This window comes from Pan paniscus, chromosome 21, assembly GCF_029289425.2.
Source record: "Pan paniscus chromosome 21, NHGRI_mPanPan1-v2.0_pri, whole genome shotgun sequence".
Lineage (NCBI taxonomy): Eukaryota > Metazoa > Chordata > Mammalia > Primates > Hominidae > Pan > Pan paniscus.
In genome coordinates, this window is record NC_073270.2 from 19,308,006 (window position 1) to 19,331,521 (window position 23,516).

A 23,516-nucleotide genomic window follows, 5' to 3' on the forward strand; every position below is an offset into this window, starting at 1 on the left:
CCATGTGCAGGCTCCATTCCCACACTGCCCTGCACCCTCACGTCAGTCCCACTGTAGACCTGGGAGGTGGGTGCTGTCATTGTCCCCATCTTACAGAGGGAGAGCTTGGGGACACAGAGAGGGTGAGATGCACGATTAGAGCCATCTGACTCTAAAGCCTGGCTTCTCTCCCTGACTCCATACAGCCCCTTCAATACAATAGCTTCCTCCCAGGTCTGTAGGGAGTTTCAGACGATTACCCACAGTTAAGTGGATAGGAATGCTTAGCACAGGGCCCAGCTCCACCGGCCAGCTTCCTTCCGGTCCCACCTTGCTTTCCACTAGACCCTGATTTCTTCAGGAGAAAGGACTATAATTTCACTTTTATTCCCCCGACTAGGACAGTCCTGGTACCTTGGCACATGGGAGTCATTCAAAAGGTTTTACTGAGTCAATGAATGACTGATTCAATTGGTAACTGAATGTGTATTACCACATATGCCAGGCACAATACTAAGAACGCACACACCAGGGAAAACATTTGCTAAGGGCACTTTTCCCTAAAGACACACATTTTAGTTCACTCTATCTGCCCAGCTCTATCCCGTTTTGCTTCAGGGACCGCTCTGTTATCTAGAATAGAAACCTACCCAAGAGAGGCCACATCAGCCCCCAGCATTCACAGACACCCGAGAACAGAGGGCCTCTTTGTGTGCGCTTGCCTTCATTTCTGTGCAATTAGAGGGAAACTCCTTCAGGTAAATCAAAGAGAAATTCTCTGCAAACTTTTGCTTCAGAACTTACATTTCAATTATCCTATTCTTAAAACAGGATTTTGGCATAAAGGTTGCTGACCTTGGTTTCTAAATACAAAGCCTTCAGACTTTTCATTGAAATGTACTGACTGTTCAAGTGGCTTTTAAACATAACATTGCTTTAAAGAAAGAAAAGTTATCTTTCTGGTAGTCTTACTGATCAAAAAAACAAAAAAAAAAAAAGAAGAGAAAGAAAAGTTATCTTACCCCATCATATTAATGCTGCTAAACAAAGAAAAGACATAAAGCTATCAGAATGAACATGCATTGTTACTTCTATGGACTACAGAGATAAGTATTATCCTGTGGCATCTAAGCTCTGATATACCATTCAGATAGAAATACAATTTTTAGAACAAATTCAATTTTGGGATTGTTCTGAAAATAGTTTTGTTGATAGATGAGACCCAGAAACAGTTACATCACTGACAGTTAACAAAATCAATTTAAATGGTTTTATTATTTACATAAGAAGTCCTGAATGCCTGAGGAAAGGATGTCTGAGAAAATCTTTTGCTGGCAATTTACTGAAATCTATCTGTAAGAATATTTCAAGAATTCCAGAAGTTCCACTGTTTTCTATTTTTATGCTTTCCCAATCTCACTATTACTCTCTCTGGTGCCTTGGAAAAAATTATAGAGTGTCATTTTATGATGAGAGAGTGATATCAAGTCTAAAACCACATTAATAGACAACTCTCAACAAAAGACAACCCTAAAATTACATCAGCTTTGATGTGGAAATAGATGTGTTTTCTGATGAAATTCAACACCTCATTAGTTTGTTTTTAGTCTCAGTTCTGAAAAAGAAACACATCGTATGTAACAGAAATCATCTTTTTAAAAAAAAAAAACTACAGATTTTTCCTTCTGGTAATGATAGCGTTAGACCATAATAAATGACTCCCCCACAAAAAACAACTATAAAATCTGCTGATAATAGGCCGGGTGCGGTGGCTCACACCTGTAATCCCAGCACTTTAGGAGGCTGAGGCGAGTGTATCACTGGAGGTCAGGAGTTCGAGACCAGCCTGGCCAACACGGTGAAACACCATGTCTACTAAAAATACAAACATTAGCCGGGCGTGGCGGCACATGCTTGTAATCCCAGCTACTTGGGAAGCTGAGGCAGGAGAATCACTTGAACCCAGGAGGCAGAGGTTGCAGTGAGCCAAGATCATGCCACTGTACTCCAGCCTGGGCGACAGAGCATGACTCTGTCTCAAAAAAAAAAAAAAAAAAAAAATCTGCTGATAATACATGAAGGCAGTAGAGAATGAACAGAAGCAGGTAGAGTTGCAGCACGTACATACAAGCAGGAGGGGAGTTATACAAAGTCAGTTCCCATCGTCACAGTTTTCAGCCTGGAGCTAAGGGTAGTCTACATAGCGCATGTGAAGCGGTGGGCACAAGGCAGTATTTCTGGCCAAGAGAACCAGAAAACTGAAGCTGGGGAATATTTGGCTGCTGAAGAGGCAGGGAGCTCCCAGAAAGAAACAAGAAAGAGAGAAGATCTTCTCTGTGTATTCAGATCTTTTACCAATCCTTGAACAACATATGTACAGAATAGGCTTGAAGCAGTTCAGCTAAAGATAAAATATCTGAATGGAGACCAAACTTTCTGTCCCTCCTCCCCTCAAATTTTTTTCTTGGTATTCAGTATGTTGAGGAATTTTAAATTGTACCCTAGCATTATGAATGTTCAGCTGTGGTACTTTCTAGATTCTGTTACTCTGGGGATTTTGTTGTTTGTTTGCTTTGTTTTAGTAGGCAATGATATATATGCTTGCTTTTGGGGAATGTGCTGCCTGGAACGAACTATAACTAGTGCTTCACACACAAAATTGATCCTAAGATGAATCAGATGTTGAAAGAAGCAAACCAGAAATTTAAAGCATATTCTGTCCACAATAAATAAAAAGAGGAAATCTCAGCAAAGAAATAGAAACAATAAAAAGAGAAACAAGTGAGAATTCTGGAATAGAAAAAGATAATATTTACAGTAAAATATTTACTAGATGGACTGAATAGCTAAAGGAGATGGTAAAGGAAAGTGTAAGTGAACTGGAGGATAGATCAACAGAAATCATACAATGTGAAGAGAAAAAAAGATTTTTTAAAAATGAACAGGCCTGGCGCGGTGGCTCATGCCTGTAATCTCAGCACTTTGGGAGGCTGAGACAGGTGGATCGCTTGAGGTCAGGAGTATGAAACCAGCCTGGCCAACATGGTAAAACCTTGTTTCTACCGAAAATACAAAAATTAGCCAGGCTTGGTGGTGCACACCTGTAATTCCAGCTACTCGGGAGGCTAAGGCAGGAGAATCGCTTGAACCTGGGAGGCGGAGGTTGCAGTGAGCTGAGATTGCGCCACTGCACTCCAGCCTGGATGACAGAGCGAGACTCCATCTCAAAAAAAAAAAAAAAAATGAACAGAACCTCAGGGACTTATTAGATAATATCAAACAATTCAACAGGTGTGTACATGGACTTCCAGATGGAGAGTAGAAAATGAGTGGAGTAGAAAAATAAAGAAATCATGGCCGAACAATTCCCAAATCTGATGAAAGACAGAAATTTACAGCTACAAGATTCTAAATGAACACCAACCAGAATTACTTCACACTAAAGCACATTATAGCCAAACTGCTGAAAACCAACAATAAAGAGCAAATCTTAAAAGCAGCAAGAGAAAAATGACACATCCCATACGTGAAAATGTCAATTTGATTTACATTTGACTTTTGAGCAGAAAGCATGGAGGTCAAAAGAGTGTGGAACAGCTTTAAAGTTCGGGAAGAAAATAACTGTCAGCCCAGAATTATATATCCATCAAAAATACTCGTTGAGAATGAAGTTGAAATAAAGACATTTTCAGGTAAAAGAGAACCAAGAGAAATCACTGCCAGCAGACCTGCACTCTAAGAAGTGATAAAGGGAGTTCCTCTGTGTGAAGGGATATGATACCAGACAGAAACTCAGGTCCACAGAGAAGAGTAAAGAACATCAGAAATGGTAAAAATAAATATTGGTGTAAATACAAAAAAACACCAATCTTTTTGGTTTTTTCCTCTTAATTCCCTTACAAGCCCTTATAATTGTTTAAAGTAGAAATTATAACACCTTTCTAGCCAATTGTACTCTGCAGAAAACATGCAGCTTCTCTGACATGAAAACTTAAAGTCCCTGCCCCAAATAGGACCCCAAACAACTTTTCTGATGCTTATTGACAAGGAAGAGGAATGAGATAGCGGGCATTTTGTGCATCCTTCTTCTTATTCCCAAAATTGCTAATAATGGTCAGTGTTTTAAAGTCTCCAAAGCTTTATGCCTCAGATGCTCATCCAAACACTAGGTGGCAAGGAGGTCAACATCCATGTCGAACGTATGAGCTTGCACCCATAGGTGTTTACACAGCATCCAGTTCAAGTTGCTGGCTCTGAAAATGCATGCTGAGTGCATGGAGACCCCACTGCAGGGTGGGTAGGGAGCACTCTTGAAAACATCATCCTCAGAGTACTGCCACTTGACAAACCTAGCAACGGCATGCATTCCAGGCAACTTGTACTTATGGTTTAAGGCGAATGAGCCAGGGACTTCAGCGATCCTTCGGATGATGGCCTAGAGATACTTATCTGGGCTGTCTGTCCCTCGCACCCACTCCGTAAACTTTTGGGTTTTTTCATCCTCTAGCACATGCCCCACATGCTCCCTACTGACCACAAAATAGGCACTGCCTGAAAAAATGGGTGCTTCCAGCGGAGGATGCCCTTTGACAGTCCCCATGTGTGTCAGCTTTCCATTAATATCTGCATACCACTTTTTCCACCTTTCTTTTTTATTGGATGGCAGCCTCCTGGCTTTGAGATTGTCTTCACCCATTAACAACTTGAGCTTCCTGACAATTTTAGGTTGGTTTTAATAGGAAAATCCATACTACAAACATGTATTAAGTACGTCCAGTCTGCACTCACTGTGCAGAGGTCCCTCATGCAGTTGAGGTCAGCCAGAACCCGACTCCACAAGGCATAAACCAGACTCTCCAACTGACAGGCCACAAAGATGTTGCTGAAATGACACTATGCCCATCACTACAGCTAAAAAGGAATCTGCTGATTTTTTTGTCCACATGAATGCAATAGAAATTCTGAGGCATATAGATGGCTCTCTGGAGCCTGTCAAGCATTTCAGTTTTATAATGAACCAGTATAGAATATGCTATTGGAAACCTCACCTCTTCCTTCTTAAGGGGTTCTACAATATATCTACATCTCTTGATGAAAGAAGTACATGAAGAAGTACATAACTGGTCATGTTTATAAAGCCGTCAGGTATACACCAAGGGCACTTTGTAAATTTCACTGTTAGCATCTCAAGTTTTACCTTTTGGATTTCATCTACATCCCCCTGTAAAACTTTGGTGCAATTAATATGACTACTAGGATTCTCTCCAACAAGCTCCACATATGTGACGCTTACAGATTTGGGCTTTTGATGAATCCTTAAAACGGAGGTGACTAGGGAAAAAATAAGAACCACAAAGTGGTATTTAGTGGGATAAGAAAAATGTCTCCTCCACAGCAACTGCCTCAGCATTTCAAATGCCAATCAGGGACTTTGCTTGGTTAAGGGCAGTCTTCTAGGCTTTAAGCACCAACTATTTCCCCTCCATTGTGGCCTTGAGGGTTGTCAGTTTGCATTTATCAGAAGCTCAAAGGCACCTTGAAATGAAGAATGCCGCATTTAGAATTAAGGAAAGTCCAGATCACTTAGGACTGTGATTCCAGGTGACATCCTGCACTTATTCCAAGTACTTTTCATGCTGTCAGGCATCTTAAATGTACTAGGCATCCAGGAATAATGGTATGTCCCATAGGCTTTTGAAAAAATCTCTCCCTGGGTGGCTTGCAATGCTCAGCTGGATTTGCAGGTGCCTCATCCACCCTGGAGCATCATCTGGCCCCAGAGCACAGCAGGTTGCCCTACCTGCTGTAGGGCATTGTTGCAGAATACGCAACAATGACAGAACACAGAGCAGCTGCCCTACCATGCAGCTTCTGCTAGCAGAAGCCATGCAGGACTGCTCCCTTTGCCCATTTTTAATGGCATTATTTGTTTACTTACTATTGAGTTGTTTGAGTTCCTTATATGTACTGGATATTAATCCCTTATCAGATGTATGGTTTGAACATATTTTCTTCCATTCTGTAGGTTGTCTCTTAACTGTGTTCATTGTTTCCTTTGCTGTGCAGAAGCTTTTTAGTTTGATGTAATTCTGTTTGTCTATTTTTTTGCTTTTGTTGCCGGTGCTTTGGGGGTCATATCCGAAAAAAATCATTGCCCAGACTAATGTCATAAGCTTTTTCCCTATGTTTTCCGGTAGAAGTTTTTCAGTTTAATCCATTTTGTGTTGATTTTAGTATATGGTGTGAGATAAGGATCTAATTTCATGCTTCTGCATGTAAATATCCAGTTTTTCCCAAACCACTTATTGAAGAGACTATCCTTTCCCCATTGTGTGTTCTTGGCACTTTTGTTGAAAATCAATTGATGGTAGATGCATGAATTTATTTCTGGGCTCTCTATTCTTGTCCATTGGTCTACATGCCTGTTTTTATGCTAGTACCATGCTGTTCTGATTACTATATGCTGAATATCTCTAATCTGAAAATCTAAAATCTAAAATGCTCCTAAATCCAAACTGACCTATGTGATGGGTCACAGTTGAAATGCAGTCAAAACTTTGTTTCATGCACTATGTTATTTAAAATATTATATAAAATTACCTTCAGGCCATTTGTATAACGTGTATAAGAAACATAAAGAATTTCATGTTTAGACTTGGGTCCCATCTTCAAGATATCTCATTATAAATACATAAATATTCCAAAGTCCAGAAAACCTAAAATCCAAATACTTCTGGTCCCAACCATTTCAGATAAGTGATACTCAGCCTGTATAGCTTTATAGTAGCTCAGGAAGTGTGATGTCTCTGGCTTTGTTCTTTTTTTTTTTTTTTTTTTTTCTCAAAATTGATTTGGCTATTCAGGGTCTTTTGTGGTTCCATACAAATTTTAAGATTTTTTTCTATTTCTGTGAAAAATGTCAGCAAAATTTTGATAGGGATTGCATTCAATCTGTAGATCTCTCTTTAGGTATTATGGACTTTTTAACAATATTAATTCCTCCAGTCCATGAACATGGGATATCTTTCCATTTATAGTCATGCACGACATAATGATATTTTGGTCAATGATGAACTCCACATATGACAGTGGGCCCCATCATATTTTATAGAAGCCAAAAACCTCTATCACCTTGTGATTTGTATTACAAGTGCCTAGAACACTGAGTAAAGTTTGCAACCTAGGAGCAATAGGCTATACCAGATAGCCTAGGTATGCAGTAGGCTATACCATCTAGGTTTGTGAAAGTACTGTACATGCCATGATGCTAACACAACAATGAAACAACCTAACAATGCATTTCTCAGAATGTTTCCCTGTCATTAAGTGATGCATTACTATATTTGTGTGTTCTTCAATTTCCTTCATCAATGTTTTATAGTTTTTAATGTACAAGTCTTTCACTTCCTATAGTTGGAGCTTTCCAATACCCCGTTTTCATTATTTGCTAGAAAAACTAGACAAAAATAAGCAAAGATATATAATATCTGTGCAACATTCCACATTGATTTAATTGATATTTATAGAATACGCAACAATGACAGAACACACATTCTTTTCAAATGCACCTGATATGTTTTCCAAGTTAGATGCTGGGCCATAAAATAAACCTCATTAATTTAAAATAACTGAAATTATACAGAGTGTGCTCTCTGACCATTAATGGAATTAAATTTGACCTCAATAAGAGTAAGATAAGTAGAGAAAGCGCATATGTTTTGGAATCAAATAAATAAGTCATAGGTCAAAGAAGAAATCATTGATAAATGAGAAAATGTTTTAAACTGAATTATAGTGAAAATACATAGGATGCTGCCAAAGAAGTTCTTAGAAATTTATAGTTTGTGTTAGAAAATAAGAAAAATTTGAAATGAATAATTTGAGTTCTCATCTTAAAAATTAGAAAAAGAAAATCTGATTAAACCCAAAGAAAAGAGAATAAATAAAGAGCAAAATAAAAAAAACAGGATTCAAAAAAATAGAGCAAATGAATGAACCAGAAGCTAGTTCTTTGAAAAGATCTAGCTAGATCTTGAAAAGATCAATAAAATTTACAAGCCAGACAGAGAGAGAAGGAATGATAAAGAAAGAACACACATATTACAAATATCAGGCATGAAAGAGGGGAATAGATCCTACATACATTAAAATGGTAAAAAGGGAATATCATGATTAAAATGATTGGTGATACCAGCCGGGCACGGTGGCTCATGCCTGTAATCCCAGCACTTTGGGAGGCCAAGGTGGGCGGATCACCTGAGGTCAGGAGTTCAAAACCAGCCTGGCCAATATGGTGAAACCCCATCTCTACTAAAAATACAACAAAAAATTAGTCAGGCATGGTGGCAGGCACCTGTAGTCCCAGCTACTTGGGAGGCTGAGGCAGGAGAATGGCTTGAACCCAGAAGGTGGAGGTTGCAGTGACCCAAGATTGTGCCACTGCACTCCAGCCTGGGCGACAGAGCAAGACTCCGTCTCAATAACAACAACAACAAAAAAAAAAAAAAAGAAAAGAAAAGAAAAAAATGACAGGTGATATCAAGTGTTGGAGATGATGTAGAGAAACTGGAACCTTTATATATTGCTAGTAGAAACACAAGTGATATGCCAGCAATATATGAATGTATACCACTTGTGTTCCTACCAGCAATATATGAAGGTTCCAGTTTCATATAGGGCAGTATCTTATAAAATTAAACATGCGCTTAAATAGGACCCAGCAATCCTACTCGTAGGTATTTACCTAAGGAAAATGAAAACTATGCCCACACAGAGATTTGCATGTAATGCAGCATTATTCATAGTGTGCCGGCACTGGAAACAGCATGAGTACCTGTGGATGAATCAACCAGTAGATCCATACTGAGGAATAGTACTCAACAATCAAAATGAAAAAAAAAATCAATACATGCAACAACATGAACGAACCTCAAAAACATTCTGCTAAGTGAAGGAAATGAAGCACTCACAAAAAACTACATACTTCCATAAAAGACAAAATCATAGTGTCAAAACAGATCTGTATTTTTTGGGTCTGGTGACCAGGGAAGTGGCTCAACTAGAAAGAAGAATGAGAAAACTTTTCAGGGTAAATAGAACTGTTAAATATCTTCATTGTGGTGGTAGTTAAAATGGCTGTATATAATTACCAACATTCATCAAACTGTACAATTAAAATAGGTGAATTTTATTGCATATAAATCATATCTCAATAAAGCTGGAAACAAAAGGAGTTCCCTCAAATCAACTACTCTTAGACTGTCTGTGATTAGACGACATTAAAAGGTATCTTGTCAGAGGGCGCAGTGGCTCAAGCCTGTAATCCCAGCACTTTGTGGGGCCGAGTTGGGCGGATCACGAGGTCAGGCGTTTGAGACTAGCCTGGCCAACATGGTGAAACCCCGTTTCTACTAAAAATACAAAAATTAGCCAGGCATGATGGCATGTGCCTGTAATCCCAGCTACTCAGGAGGCTGAGGCAGGAGAATCGCTTGAACCAGGGAGGCGGAGGTTGCAGTGAGCCGAGACTGCACCACTGCACCCCAGCCTGGGTGACAGAGTGAGACTCCATCTCAAAAAAAAAAAAAAAAAAAGGTATCTTGTCCAACTCCACTGCTATAGGTTGAATTCTGTCGCCCAGAAAAAGATAAGTTGAAGTCCTAACTCTCAGTACCTCAGAATGGGACCTTATTTGGAAAAAGGTCTGTACAGAAGTAATCAAGTTAAAATGTGGTCATTAGGGTGGGCCCTAATCCAGTGTGACTGGTGTCCTTATGAAAAAGGGAAATCTGGACACAGTGGCATACACACACAGGCAGACACAGAGGGAGAGCTCCACGGGATGGCAAAGGCAGAGACTGGAGTGCTGCATCTAGAAGCCAAGGGAAGTTTGAGGCTACCAGAAGCTGGGAGAGAAGATGAAACTGTTCATTCCCTAGCACCTTCAGAGGGAGTGTGGCCCTGCCAACACCTTGATTTTAGACTTCTAGTCTCCAGAGCTGTAAGACAATAGATTTCTGTCGTTGTTAGCCACCTAGTTGATGGTGCTTAGGAAACTAGTACACACCCATTTGATACCAATCAGGTAGACCAGGGGTCCCCAACCCCCGGGCCATGGACTGTACTTATCTGTGGCTTGTTAGGAACCAGGCCGCACAGGAGGAGGTGAGTGCTCCGCCTCCTATCAGATCAGCGGCAGCATTCGATTCTCATAGGAGTGCAAACCCTATTGTGAACTGTGCATGCGAGGGATCTAGGTTGCGCGTTCCTTATAAGAATCTAACTCATGACTGATGATCTGAGGAGGAGCAGTTTCATCCTGAATCCATCCCCCAACCAGGTCCGCGGAAAAATTGTCTTCTACAAAACTGGTCCCTGGTGCCAAAAAGGTTGGGGACCGCTGCTGTAGACCATAATAACCACATTGTCCAGTTTCATGAGGAATCTGTCTGAGATGAGAACAAACCTCACAAACAATCGGAAACATGCACAGCAACCCAAAAGAAGCAAGTTGGCTAGTAAGTGCCAGCTTCTTCCGGTACAAAGCAAGAGTCACCTGGAAGTAATTTTAATTTTCATCAGAAACGTTTTATAAACATAAAATAGATCATCACTGTATTTAAAGTGCATATACTCCTATTTCTTCCCTTCAACATTCAAAATAGGCTGGCAGGAAACCCAAGAAATAGGTGGCTACAATGTTCTCAATTTCAAAAAGCAGTGTGCATACAGAGTCAACGAAGACAATGGACTATGGGGTGTGGGAAGGTGGAGGGGATGACAGAGACATACCTGTCTGTAAATGAAATGTGAATGAGTTCACTTCCCCACAGGCTAATGCCAGCCTCCCATGCAAAGTTATTAAACAAAATCATAAGAAATTATTGATTTTACTGAATCCTCTTGAAGTTAAGACTTTGAAAACAATTTGTACTGATATAAAGTTCTCCCCACATATGGAAATCTTGCTTTCAGTTTACCATGAGAAGCTTTTTTTGGTCTCTCTCCCCAACCCCCTCAGCAGATTCTGTTTCTCTATTATCATTAACATTGACATAGTAGCCACTAAATATAGGATTGGCACATGCAATCAACCTACCTCTTGTGATGAAGGCAGGGCCCCCTCACAGGTGACACAGTATCTCAGGTGAGCAGGATTTCCTGTACCACAGGCCCGGCAAATTACCTTCTCCTTAACAACAAAAAATAAGACATACATGTTCCTCTGAGCAAACAACTGTGCAAAGAAATCATCAACCAGTCTTTTCTGTCAGTCATTCAGCTACAGGCCCTATTATTGCACCCAGGCCCTGACTACTGGATTGGTTTAGGAGTTACTGTAAATAGTGTCAGGCAAATATCTGTAGGTTTTTTTGGTTTTTTTTTTTTCCATTTGTTTTTGTAGAGATGGGATCCGACTGTGTTGCCCAGTCTGGTGTCCAGCTCCTGGCCTCAAGTGATCCTCCCACTTCAGCCCCCTAAAGTGCTGGAATTATAGGTGTGAGCCACCATGCCCAGCCTGAATGTAGTTTTAAAAGAAACAAAACCACAAACAAACAAACAAACACACTGAAAAGAGTATTCGTTTGGTTTTCAAAAGGTAAGTTGGAAATTCTGCACTGGTTATGTGTAAGGTTGGGTGTGTGTGTGTGTGTGTGTGTGTTTCTCCAGTGTGAAAACCGTGACACTGAGTAGACGTTCCATTTCACGGCTTAAACAGTAAACAGAAAGACCCTAGACCAGCAAGGGATTATCTGTGTGTTTACAAGTAATCTGGTTCTTGGACTTGGGTTTACCCTCTGGGGCTTCATGTTAAATATGAATTTAGGTTTGATCTGTAGTTTTTACTTAGAAATTGAAGAAGTGAAAAGACTGCCAAAGAAAGAGAGTAGTGGCCGGGTGCAGTGGCTCATGCCTGTAATCCCAGCACTTTGGGAGGCTGAGGCAGGCGGATCACAAGGTCAGGAGATTGAGACCATCCTGGCTAACACGGTGAAACCCCGTCTCTACTAAAAATACAAAAAAAATAGCCGAGTGTGGTGGTGGGCGCCTGTAGTCCCAGCTGCTGGGGAGGCTGAGGCAGGAGAATGGTGTGAACCCGGGAGGCGGAGCTTGCAGTGAGCTGAGATCGCGCCACTGCACACCAGCCTGGGTGACAGAGCAAGACTCCGTCTCAAAAAAAAAAAAAAGAAAGAGAGTGGTAAGTACAACTTAATTTTTTTTTTTTTTTTGAGACGGAATCTCCTTCTGTCACCCAGGCTAGCGTGCAGTGGCGAGATCTCAGCTCACTGCAACCTCTGCCTCCCGGGTTCAAGTGATTCTTCTGCCTCAGCCTCCCGAGTAGCTGGGACTAGAGGCGCATGCCACTACGCCTGGCTAATTTTTGTATTTTTAGTAGAGATGAGGTTTCGCCATATGGGTCAGGCTGGTCTCAAACTCCTGGCCTCGTGATCTGCCCACCTCAGGCTCCCAAAGTGCTGGGATTACAGGCGTGAGCCACCGTGCCCAGCCGTAAGTACAACTTTCTAAGCCAGGACCCTGGGGTTACACTGCAACACAGAGAAAAACAAAAGACAAAGAAATGATGGTAAAAATAGTCTGGAGTTCAGCTATCAGAGGTTTTCTAACACGTTTAGTTACTGACCACTATTCTCTCAGGATACAATCTTTTTCCATTGATAATGACCAGTGGTGCTCAAGTGTTCCTTTCTAGTCCAGCACTGTGGTCCCTAGGTGTCCTGAAACTAATATATCAAACAGTGTGTTCAGAAGCTGATACAGGTAAAGTGGATGATCAAGAAAAAGAAAGCCCAGCTCCCAGGGTTTTATTTCCACTACCACCAGGTAGCTCTATGGAGTCCCAGCCTTTCAAAGTCTGGTTAACTCCATTTTAGTGGAAGATTCCAAAGTTTTCCTAGGCACTGAGCCAACGCACCACAGTTGCCAATCTAAACAACTCCTAAAGGGCAGAGGCCAACTGACTGCTATTAAAAATGGCAAAGAATCACACTCTTGCTCTCAATGGTTCCTGAAACTCCCTGGGGACCAACATTCTTCAAAGTTACTTAAAGTTGCCACAGCATAATCAGCAATTGGCCAGCATTTATCTATGAGATTTAGGGCCGTGACTTTCCTGAAGATGTTGCCTCAGAAAAGATCTGGTGAAACCCATTGAGAAATGAGACAAATTTCCTGTCTCCATGTTAAAAAATACTGAGATCCAATAAAAGTAATCTTTCTGTGTGCTACAGAAAATACTTCCTCTAGGAAGAGAAAACTGGAGAACAACTAAAATTGCTTACTTCTCAAGTCCAGCGGCTTCCTTCAAGACCTCACCTTGCAGGGCTCATAAGCCAAAACTGCTTCTCATAACTTTGCCCAGTGCATACTCTGCCCAATCCCTGCCCTGCCTTACAAAACCCTGTTTTTTAAAATTTTAATTAATAAACTTTAAACTTTATTTTTAGAGCAGTTTAAGGTTCACAGCAAAATTGAGTGGAAATTACAGAAGATTCTCGTATACTCTGTCCCACGCCACAGACACGGCCTCCCCCATACTATGGACATCCCACACCCAAGTGGTACATTTCTCACAACCAATGAACATCACTGACACATCATTATCACCCACAGCCCATGGTTTACATTAGGGTCCAGCACTAACTCCGTTTAAATACCTTTCCCTGCCCTCCTTCTTCTGAGATACTACTATGAACTTGTCTAAGTGATGGTCTACCTTACTGCATCAGGTCTATTAAACATAGTTTTCTTGGTTGACATGTTTTTCTATGTTTTTATTTGTGGAGACTTTTGACACCATGCCTTGGCTCACTTCTTTCTAGAGCAGTGACCACGACCCACAGTTCGAAATCATTTTATATCACAACCCACTACACTCATAAATTCACAGATGTCTGTGGAGGTGATTTGGAATTGAGGCTACCATCAGATGGCCTTAATGGAGATGGCAAACACCTATGATGAGAACTTTTAAAAAGTCAATATCCTCATTTGCTATTTCATCCACAGCCTTTGCAACATACTGTCTACTTGAATGATTCTAAGCTATTTAACAGAGCCACTTAGTCACTGGGATAAAACTTTTCCTTTTAAAATAGTTGGAAGAGGAGAATAATTTTCAAACTCCCAAGTGATAAGCTTTAAGTGACACAATTAAAAAGGAAGAATATTGAAAACAAACTAGTAGGTCATTGCAAACTTAATCTCAAAACTGACTAAGATAAAGTTCTGCTTGATGTAGAGTTATGGTTACACTGGCCTTAACCCCAAATCACGGTGTGAGAGGCTGGGACTCACTGAAGGCACCTGTGCCTCAGGCACAGGAATTATCAGATCTTTTCAGGAGTATTCCAGACCTAAGCCTCACAAATTCTAAGAACCATAAACATGACTGAAGTCCTAGAGGTATATTGCATGTTGCTCGTAAAATCCCAAAGGAAACTGTAGTAGCTTTTCTTGATAAATGTCTTTAGTTAACATCTTCTGGTGAACAGGGATGCTAAAATTAGTTTTCAACTTTAGAAAACGGCCAATGGAGGCCAGGTGCGGTGGCTCACGCCTGTAATCCCAGAACCTTGGGAGGCCAAGGTGGGAGGATCATGTGAGCTCAGGAGTTCCAGACCAGCCTGGGCAACAAGGTGAAACCCCATCTCTACAAAAAATAGAAAAATTAGCCTGGCGTGGTGGCATATGCCTGTGGTCCCAGCTACTTGGGGGCCTGAGGTAGGAGGATCATTTGATCCCGGGAGTTCAGGCTGCAATGAGCCATGATCGTGCCACTGCACTCCAGCCTAGGCGACAGAGTGAGATCCTGTCTCAAAAAAAATTAATAATAAAAATAAAAAAAGAAATGACCAATAGATGCATTTGTTAAGTGAAACAATTAAGTTGCAAGGAAAAGTATATAACATGATTTCATTTTGTTTAAAAAACCAAACCAAACCAAATCTAAATGTATGAATATACATAAATATGTTTCTGTGAATCTGGAAAAATACATAAAAGGACACTCTAAGCTGCTAACGCTGGTTATTTCAGAGAAATAGAAATGGAGGTAGAGTGAAGAAATTATACACTTTTTGGTATATCTTTGGATTATTTCATTTGTTACAAAAAATTAGGTATTAATTATTTTAAATAAATAAGTTGTAAAATCTTCTCTTATTCTGAAATAGGTATCTTTGCCAGAGGTCAAATACAGAAACTTCTGCTACTATATCTTCTAATCCCAGCAGAAAAAAAAAAAATCTGATAGAGCAAAATTCCTCAGCATTAACAGTGCCTTAAATCCACACAAGACTGCAACTACCATGGAATCTGTCTTCATCATAGAAGCAAGAGTGCAGATGGTGCTTTTGCACTCAGTGGAGTGAGCTAGAGACCAACGCAGAAAGGGGACGGGAGCTGTCAATGGCATGCTGCCGCCTGCCAGGAGGTAAGACTTGCTGACTTCCCTGAGCAGTTCACATGAGTATTCCCACCAACTTCAGAGGTGGCTGTCTGGGTGAGAATGTTATCTCAAAACCTGTCACCCTTATGACATCTGGGAGAGGAACTGGAATGAAGATTGTCAGGCCAGGGTTTCCAAACAGATGTCCTTCTGTGAGTAGAAGCAGTAATAGTGATTGTCTGGCATAAAAAGTCACACACTTCTCTCCAGGATCAGAGGTTATGATGATAAAAATCTCTCTACAAATCAAGTCTGGTTAAAACCTGTCCCCACTTTCAACCTTCAGGGCCCACAGGGAAAAATCTGAGCTACAAAGTCTGGTAGAGAAGGTGCCACTCCCATAACCCACAGCACCCCAGCATTGTTGCAGCCCAGCAAAACCAAACTCCTTGCAAAGTTTTGAGGCACATTTTCTAAATCTCATCTTTGAATTCATTATTGATTTCCTCATTATATGTTCTAACTTTGTCTCACCTATGGAGTAGAAATAAGTTATCAAATTATTCCTATTATAACTTATTATGTTATAAAAATGTCTCTTATAAAAATTGCCCTGCAAGAAAGAGGACATTCCTGGATTTAATGCTGCTTATCACTGTAGAAGTCCTGTGTTTATTCTCAATATAGGATTTACAACAAATTGAAGGGAAAAATTACTTACATGTACCTTTGTGTCTCTCTGCCTTCCCATAAAATGGGAAGAACTCTCGATTTCAAATACTGAAGATGATATTATATATATTGAGTTTGGGTCACAACTAACACTTACCCCTATTCTTCCTGTTCTGAATAGTCCAAAGAGTTTGCAGTGATATTATCTTCAAACATCCTGAATAAATGTATTAATAAGAATAGATTTGCTGTGCTTGACAGAACACCCAAAATAACACAGGCTTAAATAAGAGAAAAATAGATTTCTCTCTCCCATATATAAGAAGTCTGGAGACAGACTTCCAGGACTGTATAGTGGCTTCCTGCAGTGGCTTTTTAAGCATCTTAAGATTGAAAATAGTCATTGAACAAAAAGATTAGTAAATTTTCCTCTACCTGACTTTGGCCTGGCCAGTTATTCAAAATCTCATTTCTGAAGGCTCACACAGCCTTGTACACTTGTGAACTCTTCATGCTAAAGGGAGCTTGAAGGTGAAAGAAAAAGTGGATTTATCTTTTCTCTGAATACATTTTGCCCATATACAACCCACAAGGCCATTTTAGGAGTGTTATGGCCTGTACATAACGCCATGCATTTCCTTTATTGCTAAAAATTCTTAGTTTTTTAATCCCCCAAATTCCCTCTATTAAATCTATTTTATCCTCTAGTGACCTTTACTTGGGATTAAAGAGGAAGTAAATGGGACTATAAATTGAAGAATGGAGAAAACATTTAGTTGTACGTTTAAAGATTCTATCAAAAAAATGTTCACAGTATGATATCATTTTTTGAGCAAAGTTTTTTGGATGTAAGTGATGATACATAACTTTTTCTTCCATGTGACTAGTTCTAGTCATTCTTTTTCTCCATAATAAGAACCTATAATCAAATAAGGCAAACAAAAGTATGAAGCCACTTTAAGGACAAAATTATAAATCAACACTAACTGCAATGTTGGAGTTTAAATATATGAAGTAAAAAATTGTCTTTGTCAGCTGTAGTGCAATTTGCCCTCCAAATCCATGTTCAGGGAATACAATCCTACATATCTCTCTTAATATTATAGATCCTATTGGCAAATTAAACTCTTGGACAGCATACCTTACTAAAAATAGAATGGATTTTGTTCATGTATATTAGCTTATCAATTGTTACCCCATCCTGGCGGGCATGGTGGCTTATGCCTGTAATCCAGCACTTTGGGAGGCTGAGGTGGGCGCATCACCTGAGGTCAGGAGTTTGAGACCAGCCTGGCCAAGATGATGAAACCCCATGCCTACTAAAAATATAAAAATTAGCCATGCGTGGTGGTGCACGCCTGTAGTTCCAGCTACTCAGGAGGCTGAGGCAGGAGAATCACTTGAACTGAGGAGGCGGAGGTTGCAGTGAGCTGAGATTGCGCTACTGCACTCCAGCCTGTGTGACAGAACAAGATTCTGTCTCAAAAAAAAAAAAATTGTTACCCCATCCCACCAGCTGAAAAAGGACATATACCTGTTCAAACATTACTATGTATTTCACTCATGTTTTTACAGAATCACATTTCATTACCTTCAAGTGGAGGCTTGCCTGTGGCTGCAGCTGTAGAACAAGAGGGGCCTCACACACCACGCAGATGGGAGTGTTCATGGGTACCAAGCTTCTGCATTCTGCACACAAGCCCATCTGCACAAGGAAAAGGTCTGGTTTATCTTGCACATAAAAACTGAAGGTATGAATAGATCTTAGAATGTAAGGTTTGGTCTACAGCCATACCACCCTGAACATTCCCGATCTCATCTGATCTCAAAACCTAGGCAGGTCGGGCTTGGTTAGTACTTGGTGGAAGAATGTAAAGTTTGATTTGTTTTTGTAAAACAATTTTTTAAATAATTACCTTTATGATGGATATGCTAATTACTCTGATTTGACCACTACACATTATTTGTATCAAATAACACTATGTACCCCATAAATATGTACAATTACTATGTGTCAATTAAAAAGTAAATAACAGAAAATAAAATAACAATTACATTTATTATTTTATTCCTATTAAGAGTAAAAACATGTTCATTGTAGAAAAGAGAGATGTTAAAAAAAAAAAAAAAAGAAAAATATCCATAGGAAATTGTAGCATGATGGAATGAGGAGGTCTATAAATCCTCTTCCCCAAAAATGAATCACAGGCTGGGTGCGGTGGCTCATGCCTGTAATCCCAACACTTTGGGAGGCCGAGGTGGGTGGATCATCTAAGGTCAGGAGTTCGAGACCAGCCTGGTCAACATAGTGAAACCCCAGCTCTACTAAAAATACAAAAATTAGCTGGGCGTAGTGGCGGGCACCTATAATCTCAGCTACTTGGGAAGCTGAGGCAAGAGAATCACTTGAAGCCAGGAGGCAGAGATTGCAGTGAGCCGAGATCACGTCACTGCACTCCAGCCTGGGTGACAAGAGCGAGACTCCTGCTCAAAAAAAAAAAAAAAAAAGGCAATCACACAGTCAGATACTGCTGTCAAAAAGCAACCACTTCAGCACCCTGAAGTCATTGAAAGGCAGATAACAAACAGAAGTTCCTAAAAATGACTGAACTGCAGAAAAGAACACTAAGCTCTGGGTGGTTGTTGCCTGGGCTGCCCCCTCCTCCTCTAACTCTGTCAGTGTGGTAGTTCCACCAGGGCAGGGCAGGCTGTGAAAACCAGAAGTTTTGTGGCTGCTGATGGGCAGGGATCACTTGATTTAGAGCACTGTTAAGGTGACGATTTTGGTGGCAAGCAAACAAGGAAGACCAGTGGTCCCCTAGTCTGAGATAATGAGCCTGTTTGGGGTAATCGATGCACTGACTGGCAAACTGGCCAAGGATTTAACATGGAGTTCCAGGAGGTAATTCAATGATAGGGGCTTGATAGCTCTCCACATAGCCTTAGCTGACAGGAGGCTATGCACATAAGCAACATAAACCAGAGTAGGCCCAAGCCACCCACACAGCCCTGGCTGATGGGAACTGCACATAGAGAACTGCAAGAGAGCTCGGCATAGAGTAAAAGCTGGGGCTGGAAAACAGCCTTGAGTTTGAATGTTACCCAGCCAACACACAGATCCATCAGCAGGGAGTGGAGGCCTTCCTGGATGGAGCTGCCTGTGTACAATCTCTGGCCAATTGAACACTAAGATATGCTGACCCAAAGGTAAACATCAGGCTTAAATATAAGAGAAAGGAAAAGCTGCTGCTCTACTATTTACAACAGCAAAGTCTTGGAACCAACCCAAATGCCCATCAATGATTGACTGGATAAAGAAAATGTGGCACATATGCACCACGGAATACTGTGCAGCCACAAAAAAGAACGAGTTCATGTCCTTTGCAGGGACATGGATGAAGCTGGAAGCCATCGTTCTCAGCAAACTAACACAGGAACAGAAAACCAAACACTGCATGTTTTCACTCATAAGTGGGAGTTTAACAATGAGAACACATGGACACAGGGAGAGGAACATCACACAACGGGGTCTGTCGGGGGCAGGGGGCAAGAGGAGGAAAAGCATTAGGACAAATACCTAATGCATGTGGGGCTTAAAACCTAGATGACGGGTTGATGGGTGCAGCAAACCACCATGGCACATGTACACCTATGTAACAAACCTACATGTTCTGCACATGTATCCCAGAACTTAAAAGTATAATTTAAAAAAAAAAAAAAAGCTGCTTCTCTGTCTATGGAGTAACCATTCTTTTGTTTCTTTACTTCTCTAATTAAGAAAAAAAATTTAAAAAAAGTAAAAAGCCTGACACTAGTGGCCATGCCTTGCAGGGGAGACAGACATTAAGGATTTAATCCAAGTAAACAAAACACAAAACAACAAACCTCGGGGAAAAAAGTCAGAATCCAGAGTTGCTAGAATATACTACCTGACACAGTCAAGAAAAAAATTATGAGACATGCAAAAAATAAAGTGACCTACACTCAGAGGAAAAATAGTCAATAGTCCACAGAAATTATCTCTGAGTGCCTTTACATGCTGGATTTAGTAGACAAAGATTTCAAAGCAGCTATTTTTAAAAAATGTTCAAAGAACTAAAGGAAACCACATTTGATAAAAATTAAAGTATGATGACAATGATCTGACTGGTAGGGAAGCACAATAGAGAGACAGAAATTATTTTTTTTAAAAAAGAATTCAGTCAAAGCCTGGAGTTGAAAAGTAAAGTAACTGAAATTCTAAAAATCGCCAGAGGCGGGAGCCTGTAGTCCCAGCTACTTGGGAGGCTGAGGCAGGAGAATGGCGTGAACCCGGGAGGCGGAGCTTGCAGTGAGCCGAGATCGTACCACTGCACTCCAGCCTGGGGGACAGAGCGAGACTCCATCTCGGGAAAAACAAAAAACAAACAAAAAAAATCACCAGAGGGACTCAACAGCAGATCGCATAACAGAAGAAAGAATCAGTGAACTTGAACAAATAGCTCAACAGAAATTATCTAATCTGAAGAACAGAGAAAAAAGACTGAAGAAAATAAGCAGAACATCAAAAACCTATGGGGCAAAATCAAGCACAGCAACAAGTAAGGGAGAGAGAGAAAGGAACAGAAAAAGAATGGAAGAAACAATGGCCAATATTTCCCACATTGGAGGAAAACCAATACGCAGCACATCCAATAAGCTCAATCAATCCCAAGAAAGACAAACACAAAGAGACCCACACTTAAACACATTATAATCAGACTGTTGAAGGTCAAAGACAAAGAGAAAATACTGAAAGTAGCAAGAGAAAAAACTACGCATCAAAAACAATGGAGGGCAGAAGGCAGTAGAATGACAAATTCAAAGAGCTGAAAGAGAAAATAATTGCTAAACCAGAATTACATCTGCAGCAAACCATCCTTCAAAAATGAAGGCAAAATAAACATTCTGACGTACACAAAGACAGAGAGAAATGGCTATCAGGCATGCCTTACAAGAAAAACTGAAGGAAGTTCTTCAGGCTGAAAGGAAATGACACTAGATGATCACTTGAGTTCACAGGAGGAAGTGAGAAGACCAGATATAATAAATATGAGGGCAGATACCAATGACTCCATAGAACTTTTATCTCATCTTCTTTAAATGACATAAGATTGTATAACACCACATTTTTCAGTTTATAACATATATAGAAGCAATATTTATGGTTATTACATAAAAGATAAAGAAAGGAGGACGATACTTAAGCAATGTTAAGAAAAAGAAAGAAAGGGGCCGGGTGCGATGGCTCACACTTCTAATTCCAGCACTTTGGGAGGCCAAGGCAGGCGGATCACTTGAGGTCAGGAGTTCAAGACCAGCCTGGCCAATATGGTGAAGCCCTATCTCTATGAAAAATACAAAAATTAGCTGGGCATGGTGGTGCACACCTGTAATCCCAGCAACTCAGGAGGCTAAGACAGGAGAATCACTTGAACCCAGGAGGCAGAGGTTGCAGTGAGCCGAGATTGTGCCACTGCGCTCACTCCAGCCTGGATGACAGAGGGAGACTCTGTCTCAAAGAAAAGAAAAAAAAGAAAAGAAAAGAAAATGAAAGAGCAAAGGAGTGAAATTTCTATATTTCAGTAGAATTGAGTTAAATTACTCTAAAATGGACTGTGATACACCCCATCTTCCATGATGTGGTTATTATATATTACATGCCTGTATCAAAACATCTCATGTACCCATAAATATATACACCAACTATGTATCCACAAAAATTAAAAATCAAAATTAAATAAAATAGAATGTGATAAATTGAGGTCCATATTGTAATCTCTAGAGCTTAAGATAACTTTAAAAATAATAAAAAAGTCAACAGAAGCATTAAAATGGCACACTAAAAGTAACACAAAAGAAATAACACAAAAGGCCGGGTGCGGTGGCTCACGCCTGTAATCCCAGCACTTTGGGAGGCCGAGGCGGGCGGATCATGAGGTCAGGAGATCGAGACCATCCTGGCTAACATGGTGAAACCCCGTCTCTACTAAAAATACAAAAAAATTGGCCAGGCATGGTGGCAGGTGCTTCTAGTCCCAGCTACTTGGGAGGCTGAGGCAGGAGAATGGCGTGAACCTGGGAGGCAGAGCTTGCAGTGAGCTGAGATCATGTCACTGCACTCCAGCCTGGGCGACAGAGTGAGACTCTGTCTCAAAAAAAAAAAAAAAAAAAAGAAATAACACAAAAGAAAGCAGTGAACGAGGGAAAAAGTAACAAAAAAGCCATGAGACAAATAGCAAATAGCAAAATGGCATACGTAAATTTAACCACATCAATAATGACATTAAATAGGAATTGACTAAATATCACATTCAAAAGGCAAGGTTATTCAGAATGGATAAAAAAGCAAGATCCAACTACATGCTGTCTACTAGAAACACATCTTAAATTCAAAGACACAAATAGATTGAAAGTAAAAGCATAGAAAAGGCCTTACAATGCAAACAGTAACCATAAAAGAGCTAGAGTAGCTACATAAATATCAGAGAATAAAGGACTTTAAGACAATAAATATTAGCATAGACAAAGAGAGACATTTGGGGATGATAAGAAGGTCAATAGTCAGGAAGACAGAGCAATTATAAGTGTATATGACTGTATTAGTCTGTTCAGGCTGCGATAACAAAACACCATAAAGTGGGTGGCTTGTAAACATCAGAAATTTATTTCTCAGAGTTTTGGAGCCTGAGAAGTCCAAGATCAGGATGCCAGCAAATTCAGTATCAGGTGAGGGCTTGCCCTCTGCTTCACAGATGGTACCTTCTGTGTCTTCATATGGTGGAAGGCAAACAAGCTCCTTTGAGCCTCTCTTATAAGGGCACTAATCCCATTCATAAGGGGTTCATCATCACGACCTAATTACCTCCCAAAGACCCAACCTTCTAACACCATCACCTTGGGGGTTGGGAATTCAACATATGAATTTTGGCCAAGACACAAAGATTCAATCCATAGCATGGACATAACAACAAACCCCCAAAATACATGAAGCAAAAACTACAAGTCAGAATTGAGGTTAAGATTCCATCTATCACCTGTGCACCTAAAGTCCCAGCTTTACTGGGGGACCACAGTGGTGTTCTGAATCTCCAAGAATTAGCATGAATTTAGAACCAGTATCTAGAAATCCCTCAAAGATTTGGGCATTTCCTTTTCCCCACTGCACAGTCACTCAATTGAAAGCAACAAGTCCCCTTGGGGAAGCGTTCAAGGAAGACTTATGATATGTACTTGCAAAGCTCCAGGGTCCTTCCCTAAGGAGATCCAGTCTCCCCTTAAATCAAGAGACTGAATTTGTGAACTGATTTATGTCTGGAAACTGGGGGAGAAACTTGGTTGCTCCAATGCAGTGACTCAAGTCAGTTTTTAGCTACATGACCTAGCATTTTTCAATTATATAGACCAGGCGATACACTAGGAGGCTGCCCATCTATCA

General features: G+C 40.4%; 1 protein-coding gene and 1 pseudogene across 9 annotated transcripts in view; both read right to left on the minus strand.

Moving 5' to 3' along the window:
* DZANK1 (double zinc ribbon and ankyrin repeat domains 1) overlaps positions 1-23,516 on the minus strand; it is an 84,011-nt gene that overhangs the window by 32,804 nt on the left and 27,691 nt on the right. For all 9 annotated transcript variants that reach the window (XM_034947689.3, XM_055104895.2, XM_063601109.1 and 6 more), the window contains 2 exons: positions 17,652-17,765; positions 11,078-11,170 (listed from right to left, as the gene is read on the minus strand). In XM_034947689.3, the coding sequence (XP_034803580.2) occupies positions 11,078-11,170; positions 17,652-17,765 (207 nt within the window). The remainder of the gene's footprint in view (positions 1-11,077; positions 11,171-17,651; positions 17,766-23,516) is intronic.
* LOC117977275 (beta-1,3-galactosyl-O-glycosyl-glycoprotein beta-1,6-N-acetylglucosaminyltransferase-like) lies at positions 3,962-11,054 on the minus strand (annotated as a pseudogene).